Raw genomic sequence first — 8,683 nt, forward strand, 5'->3', positions numbered from 1 at the left:
ACTAATCAAGGGGTTTCCTGATCATACCAGAAAGATGTTTGTCGTAAATTTAACTTTATCCTATTCTGTTTTGCACAAGACCGCAATTAGAAACTGGACTCCCTCCACCAACACCACAATGGTTACTAAACTGTAGGCCATAATTCTCTACATGATTGGTACTGGTAGTACCATTTTCAATTTTGGCCAGATGATATTTAATATAGTTCTGCAGTTTGCAGATAGAATATTCATATCCACCAAACTACTTTTTTCCTCCTCGATCTATGAGATTTTGGAGTTCCAAGGATTTGTAAAGGATATAGATGTAGAACTTTCTGATGTGGGTGACCAACTAAAGATAACACCTGAAAATTTCAAGGGAAACCGGAAGGTTGATTTTCCCTGGTTTGAGCCTGGTGTTGTCCAGGATGTTGGCAACATGGGTGCTTCATCATCTGGAACCAAACCAGCTCAAGCTAAATCTTTTTACAGAGAAAATCCTTATGAGTATGTTATGATCTCTACCTCTCATGTAAAAACTCTAATAGATTTTAGCCGACAACAAATTCAGACCGCATGAGAGGTTATTGCATTTTATGAAGTCTAAGTGGATGAGTACAAGTTGTTGTTGGAAGTAAGTGTTCATTCCTTTGCTGAAAAAAAAGGGGAGTAGAAGCCGAAGCTGTTGATGCAAAAGTGGATGAGTCTAATGATGATCTTGATGCTCATCATGATGGATATACTATTGGAGATGCTCCGTAGTTTGGTTTTTGTTTGATTGTGTTATCTCTGAGTTTTTAGTTCTATTTGCTTAGTTATCTTGTTCTGTTAATGAAATTTCTGAGTGTTCTGATTTACGTGTTACAACACCTATTTGACAACATTGCACTAACATGTTTGAATTCAGTGTGAGATAATTATCTAACTCAGTTAGAGTTATTATAGAAGATGAGATAGTACATATCAGAAAGATAATACCAGTTTTGGATATTTTGTTCAGAAAGACAAAAAAAAGTAGATTGAAAAGAATATTTTATTCCTTAATTAATTTTTCATTGTTGATAATATTGAGATATTAACATAGGGAGTTTAGTCTTTGTAGACTAATAAGATTTGCTAGAATATTGATATTTATGATAAGATCTCTAGATATTATACTATTGTTTAAAATATTTTATTTCCTAATGAAATTATTGTTTTCATATCTGTGTAGGAATCTATACAAAGAATTAACTTTAAGATAAAGGAAGTCTACAAATAAGATATCATTGGTATTTCGTGCGTGTGGTTTGTGAGTTGAAGGAGAACAGTGAAACGCCGTAGGAAGAGCAAGGAATTACGTTGGAGAATTAACAACACGCTCATGTGAATGTGAATTGTTGTGTTGTCATGAAGTGTTGGAGATGCTCGAAGACAACAAGTGTTGGAGATGCTCGAAGACAACACTCGTGTAAAGTGTTGGTTGAAGAGTTATTTGTGGCTCCGAGTTTCGGCGATACACTTGTTGAATCCGCGGTTTTGTTTTTTGTTTATTTGATATACAATTTACTTTCTTGACTTGTCAAGAAAGCTAGTTTTTTGTGGCTTCACAAGTATTGATTTTGTGAATTATTACAATTTTCTGATGAATATTTTATTTTGAGGCACCACATAAATTTTTATACTTGTGCATGATTTATCCTTTTTTTTATTAATTAAAGTTTATTTTCGTGTTTAATTAATATATTTGGTTGCATGTTGTGAATAAGTGTTACAACACCTGCATACAACACCTAAATCTGATACACATTCGTAATATTTTTGTACTTTTATGTTAAACAAATCTCTTCAAAGGCAATTCCGTTGGAGATGATCTCGCTCGTGAAACTCATTTGCATAAAATAATAATAATAACTTTTTGTTAAAACTGTCATTTTGGTCCTACATTTTTGTTTCTTTGTAATTTTTGTACTCTATATTATCAATATACAGATGCAACTATAGAGGGTCAAAAATAAATTTTCCCTAATGTTTTTAAAGTAAGATTGTAAGCGGTATCAATTTAGTTAGGATTAATTTTCTTTGAATAACACATATTTATCTGAATACAATTTCAACTCTCATATTCTTTAGTTGGAGGATATGTTAGTAACAATTGAGTCTCAAACTAGGATGTCGTGATATCAGATGAATTACGAGTATTTGTCGACTTCAACCTTTATTTTAATCGTCATTTCAAAACGGTATAGATCCCATGTAACAATTTGTACAAAATTGAGCTACAGTTATTTTTTTTTTATTTTTTTTGGGCAGCTCTCAAACTTAGGCTGTGGTGGACCACTACTTGGTCTCACCTATGGTTTGGTTATGAGCCTATGAGTTTATCCAGTGAAACATCATAACAATAGAAGAATAAAAACTCATGTACACTTTTTTTGTATATTTGCCTTCCATATGTTTAAAATTTTGTTCCACACACACTTAACTAAGACTAAAAAGTCATTGCAACTGGATTTTCCCCTGCATTTTTACTTAAACCACAAGTGATCAAGGATTAAATTATGCATAATTTTGTATAATTACGATTTCAGAGATCGCATTTGGCAGCGGAGTTTGCGGATCTTGGTAGCCTTAGAACCTCTATCAGTGCCTCCGCCTGTCCAAAACCACACCCCATCAGTAAGCTAAATGCCGAAAAAACATGAGTATCTATCTATCTTTTTTAATAACTCAAAGTTCATGGATGACATCATCATAGGATATGACATAAAACTTTCTGAAATTAATATTAATCTGCCGTCGAATAATAGACCTCAAACAGAACACATAAACCTTATTTTGATATAAATATAGCCAAAAAAAATGATATTTTGAACTGCGGCAGCAGCTGATTGGAGATGCAAGAATAATAAACAAATAACTATCTTGTTGGGCTACTTTTTAGTACCATTGGGACAGAGTAGAGACCAACCCACATTAGAATATTAAGGATCATCATGTTCGGTCTGTTTTAAAGTAAGCATATAATAATATCACAACAAATAATTTGATATGTTTACACTTAATTTATTAACCATTGAATAATGCTAATCTAACAAACATTTAGATGGCCGTATAGGTTGTAATACTTAATATTGTTACAGCTACATTAACTTAATACTGACCTCCTCCTCTCTAACAAATCCAATCATGTCTATCATGAACAACCCTACAATGGAAACCTATTGTCCGGGATGAATTCTAACTATCGTTTACAAGGACAATTTTGTAGGCAGATGGTAGACATTATTGCCTAAGATTTACTATTTTTTTTATAGTTTATCACAATAATTGCGATTTAATCTTCGTTAGTATATGCATAACATATCGACACTAAGCAAAGAGGTCGGCTATAGCCTTTTTTTTTAACTATCCGTAGGCCTGCATACTTAGCCCAAGCATTATCTTTAAAAAATTCCAATGCTTTGTTCACTAGCATCAAGATAGATATTCTAAATTTGAGACGATATCTTAAGTTTCGAGATCTAATAGTAAGAACCCCTCTCTAACTCCGTGTAATATGTGAGATTCCTGACCTATGAAACTAGCTAATTATATAGTAAAATCCTTGAGATAGATTTATGATCAAGTTACTGACTTTGCATGGTTCCAATTCTAGTTTTGGTTTTATAACTAACTACCCATCAATAACTACAGAATTATCATGTAATAAAAAAATTTGACAATGAAATGTAATATTAATTTCAGATACTTTTAACTTTTGATATTGTTTTATAACAGATAATTAAACCGGATCGATAGGGTTTTTAAACAGTGTTTCTGGAATAATTAATTGTTACTAAGTGAAAAGTTTAGGTTTTTTAACCTTATGTTTGGCGCGGCTGGTCCCGGTCTGGGACAAAGCGATCAGGGGAGGAATGGCTCCTTCGCGGGCCACCATGGTACGATACGCCACGCAATCCTCGCACAACTGTGACAGTATGGACACCGCAATCTCCTTCTGCCGCTGTGTCCCCACTTCCACTATCTCCACCAACACCGGAATCCCACCTTCCTCCACCATCTCAGCCCTGGCCTCCGCCACCGGCGCCAGCAAGCTCAACACGTATGCCGATTTATCCACCATGTTCGAACTAAAGTCCGCCATCATCTCCACCAAAGGCTTCATTATTCCTGCCTGCACAGCCCTCAGTTTGTTTTCCTTCACCGAGCACAGCGAGAACAGCGCCGTGCACGCGTCTTTCTTCCCTCGGAAACTCCCGGTTTCCAGCAAGTTCACCAGCGGTAGAATCGCACCGGATTTCCCGATCGCGGTTTTGTTCTTCTCGATTTGCGATAGTCTGAGGAGTGCGCAGGCGGCGTTTTCTTTGGCAGTTGAAGTACCGAATTTCAGCGCGCGTACTAACGGTTTGATAGCCCCGGATGAAGCGATTTCTTCTTTATTCTCATCGCATAACGATAAATTCAGAATCGCTGTGACCCCGTATTCCTGCAACTGAGGATCGTTCGACGAAATTAACAAAATCAGCGGTTTAATCGCTCCAGCTTCGGCGATTTTAATCCTGTTATCAGCTTTATTCTTGGCGAGGAGCCGAATTTCCATAGCCGCTTGCTTCTGTTCATCGATGTTGGTTGAATGAAGAGCTGAAACGAGATGGGAGATGAGCTCATCGGAGTTGTCAGTGGCGCAGGCGATGAAGAGACGGCGACTGTGGGCGGAGGTGGCAGTAAACTCGCCGGATCCATCACTGTTACATTCGCTGAAAGCAGAGCAATCACCATTTACAAGGCTGAGATCGCTGAATTCCCGCCCCTCATAGGGAAAGCTCGATCCAACGGAATCGGAATCCATAACCAGCCAGCCAGCCACCACAAGAATTATCCGACTCGATTCAATTCAATTCAATTCAACTCCCTATACCTACTAGGGTTGAGTTTCGGAGCAACAAACGACGGCGTCTCGATTGGAGGAAGAAGGGTCAATGATGTTGATGTCGAAGTGAGGAAGAAGCGAGACAAGAAGAGAGAAGTAGAAGATGACACGTTGATAACCGTACAGAATCAGCACGTGAGAGCTGTCTCTTCATTTTAATAAACCAAATAATTTAGACTTGATGCAAATATATTGAAAATTTAGAAGATGAAATTCGATACAAATATTGAAAATTTAAAATAAATATATGATATTTTAAAATTAAATATTTTAGACTTGAAATTAATATGATTTATAAGTATTCAAATATGTATAATAAAATTTGATATTAATGATATTTTTTTCGAATTAAAATTCGATACAAAACTTTGAAAAATTGTTATTAATATACGATATCTGAGTACTAAATGTTTCAGATATGACATTAATATATGATTTCTGAGTACCTAACATGCCTAATAAATTTTGGTAATAATGACATGTCTTTTATAAATAAAAATTTGGTACAAAACATTGAAAATCTAGTATTGATATATGATATTTGAATATTAAATGTGTCAGATTTGACACTAATATATGGTTTCTGAATACACAAACATGTATTATGTATAACAAATTTTGGTATTAATTACACATGTATTTTTCGGATAAAAATTGGTACAAAATATTAAAAGTGTGGTTCTAATATATGATATTTTAATATAAACTCTTTCATATAATAATGTACTAATATATAATATTTGAGCACACAAATAAGTGTAGAAAATACTGATATTAATATTGTTATTCTAATTTTATACTCAAAATTGTATCTTTCATATCAGATTTAAACCAATTTGTTCTGCAATATCATACATATATTCCATATTTTCAATATTTTGTACCGAATTTCACATGAACAAATAATTGTGCTCTCACATAGAGCAGAAACATTTTGTGTATGAAAAAAAAATTGAAGAGAAAGTTTCAATCTGACAGCAACAAAGCACACATTTAACTATTATGTTGGGGATTTAAAAACAAATTTCCCTATATTGAATTTCAATGATCAACGAAAAAATATTTATACGACGTCAAGCATAAAGCTCACATGTTTGAAGCAAAAGGTGGAAATTTGATTTAACACGATAAATACGTTCATTATATAAGATAATGAGATGTTATCTTTAAGATTTTATTTCTATAATATTTGAGTAGGTTTCTTGTGAGACGATCTCACGAATCTTTGTCTATGAGACGGTCAATCCTATCGATATTCATAATAAAAATTAATACCCTTAGCTACCGTTTGGTTCGTGATATGAGACAAACAATACGGAGATAAGTAATATTTTTTTAATAATAAAATATATAAAAAATTATTATTAATATAATGTTTGATTTGATTTATTTATTTGATTAAATTTGAGATAATTTGATATTACCGTTTCGTCCTTTTGAAAATATTTATAATATTATTTATTAAGAGTAATATTGTAATTTCAATTCAATGATTTGATTGATTTGAGATAAATGATTGATAATTTGATTGATGAAAGATAAATGATTGACATATGGATAAATAATATAGTGCACCAAACGAGATATTAGATTGGATAAATAATATAGCAAACCAAATAGTACCTTAGAATAAAAAGTATTTTTTTAATTGATGACTCAAATAAGAGATCTGTCTCACAAAATACGATCTGTGAGACCGTCTCACACAAGTTTTTGTCATGCTATTTACAAGAAATAATATTTATCAATACATACGAAGTTCATTAATGTTTAAGTAAACTCCATATACTGATATACATTAATAAATATTTACCCTTAAATACATCGAGTAGCTTAAAATTTTCTGATTATCTTATCTTATCCTATTAATCAAATAACCCGATGAATGGATCTATTTCAACAAAAATATCAAATTATTATAAAATTCAAAAATTTTTACAATAGGTACAATAAATTTATTATATCGTATGAAATATATATGATCGATGCTTTCAAGTTCTCTAATAAATAATATGTAAAAAAAATTTATATTTGTTAAATTATATTTATCATCCGATTCAATGGTAGAAGGCTAATTAATTATGTATTTTCTAAAGTATAATTAACTACATGACTAAAATTTACTATCAGTATGAAAAATATATGTTTCCAAAATATTATTCGAACAAAAGAATATTTATTCTAATTGTTTTTTTTCAATATAATAAGCCTTTTATAATTAGTTCATAGTACTTGAACTTCAATTATTTTTAAGTAAGAAGACAGCGACGTATGTGATTTCGTGTGGGCAACTGCCCTTTACCGGGTCGGAATAATGATCACAAAAAAAAAAATCAACATAATTTAAACTTGTAGTTTAAATTAGAGATCATCATTATCATTTCTCTACCATCAGCTTTGTCTCCAACAGAGACAATATTATCCAGTAAGATTGATCACAAAAAAAAAAAAAATCAACATAGTTTAAACTTGTAGTTTAAATTAGAGATCACCATTNAATAAGAATCTTACCATGAAATATATAAAATAATACATAAATATAATAAATTTAAGTATGATGAATTAATTATCATATTTATAAAAACATAAAAATCTCAAAATTACAATAGTTATTTGTTTTTGCAACTAGATCACATTAAAAAATGCTAAATATTTATCAAATCATTGTCAAACACGCTTAATCATAATTAAAATTAAAAAAATAAAGATCTAAATTATAAACCTATTTTATTATTTTAAAATAAAAAGAAATACCTTCAAAATATAAAAATTTAAAAATAAACAGATGCGATTAATTATGCGTAAACACGCTTAATTAAACGTCTTAATTAATTACGTTTAATTCGATCAAACTGTAGTTTGACCGTTTTTTTCCAAAACGGAACGTTTTTGTCGACATTTAAGCTTAAACGCGCTAAGTGGAGCTTAAACTAGCTTTTTTTTATTATATTCCATATTAATTTATTAGCTATATGTTGCAATCATCCACTTTAGCCCACTCCATATTATTTTGTGTATGGGATAAGTGTCTTTAATAATTCCACACGTTAGGTTATTGGTATTTATATAAATTGGGTTCATTTATTCAATTTAAATTGTTAAATACATATAATTAGCTTGTTGTCAACCACAGGCATGAGATTCGTGCAAAACATGTGTGGGTCGGGTCGTCGAATCATGATGGCTGGCGGATAATTTTGATCCGGAATCAGATCAATTCGAAACCAGTTAAACCGTTTTTGAAATTGAACCAAATCGAACATCCTAATTGACTCGAACTGGTTTATAAAAAGTTTCGGGATCGGATCCTATTCGTAATTCAACTGCAATGTTTTTTTTTTATTAATGCACTACAATTATGATGATAAAATAAGCAATTTCTATATAAGTTATTGATTTTTAATAATATTTAGTAATATTTTAGCTTATCATTTTAGATAAAATAAAATCTTCATTTTTCAATTGTGCTTCTAAACGTAATAAATAATTAATTTAACTTTTTAGTACGTTGTTTGATAAATCTCAAGTGTAGATATATATATTGATTGAATATAAAAGATTTAGTTCGACCCAGTCCTAATCCGCTCCAATTTGGTCAAATCTAGTTCAATTTTTTTTTTCTTTTAAATAATGACTCAGTCTTGGATTGTGTTTTATATATATAATAGTTTTGATATGTTGTCCACTCATTGTGATCACCTTCATGCTCACCAATGAGATGTCACTCATCTAATGGATGTACAATTTGAATATGTTTCATCATATTAAATAAATGAGTGACACATAATT

The 8,683-nt window shown here is 31.5% G+C and overlaps 1 protein-coding gene across 1 annotated transcript; it reads right to left on the minus strand.

The window, feature by feature from the left end:
* Positions 1-2,371: 2,371 nt before the first annotated feature.
* On the minus strand, positions 2,372-5,035 carry LOC140965288 (uncharacterized). The gene is made up of 2 exons (XM_073425458.1): positions 3,827-5,035; positions 2,372-2,617 (listed from the first exon to the last, which is right to left on the minus strand). The coding sequence occupies exons 1-2, from the start codon at positions 4,811-4,813 to the stop codon at positions 2,549-2,551; spliced, it is 1,056 nt and encodes a 351-aa protein (XP_073281559.1). The 5' UTR covers positions 4,814-5,035; the 3' UTR covers positions 2,372-2,548.
* Positions 5,036-8,683: the final 3,648 nt, after the last annotated feature.

Source organism: Primulina huaijiensis, chromosome 2 (genome assembly GCF_012295235.1).
Source record: "Primulina huaijiensis isolate GDHJ02 chromosome 2, ASM1229523v2, whole genome shotgun sequence".
Taxonomy (NCBI): Eukaryota; Viridiplantae; Streptophyta; class Magnoliopsida; order Lamiales; family Gesneriaceae; genus Primulina; species Primulina huaijiensis.

Bases quoted from the DNA above. Each gene is read 5' to 3' on its own strand.
- LOC140965288 (XM_073425458.1), bottom strand. From the start codon at position 4,813: ATGGATTCCGATTCCGTTGGATCGAGCTTTCCCTATGAGGGGCGGGAA. The intron at 2,618-3,826 runs GTTAAAAAACCT...GGTTTTGGACAG, and splicing joins CCAGCCGCGCCAAACATAAG to GCGGAGGCACTGATAGAGGT.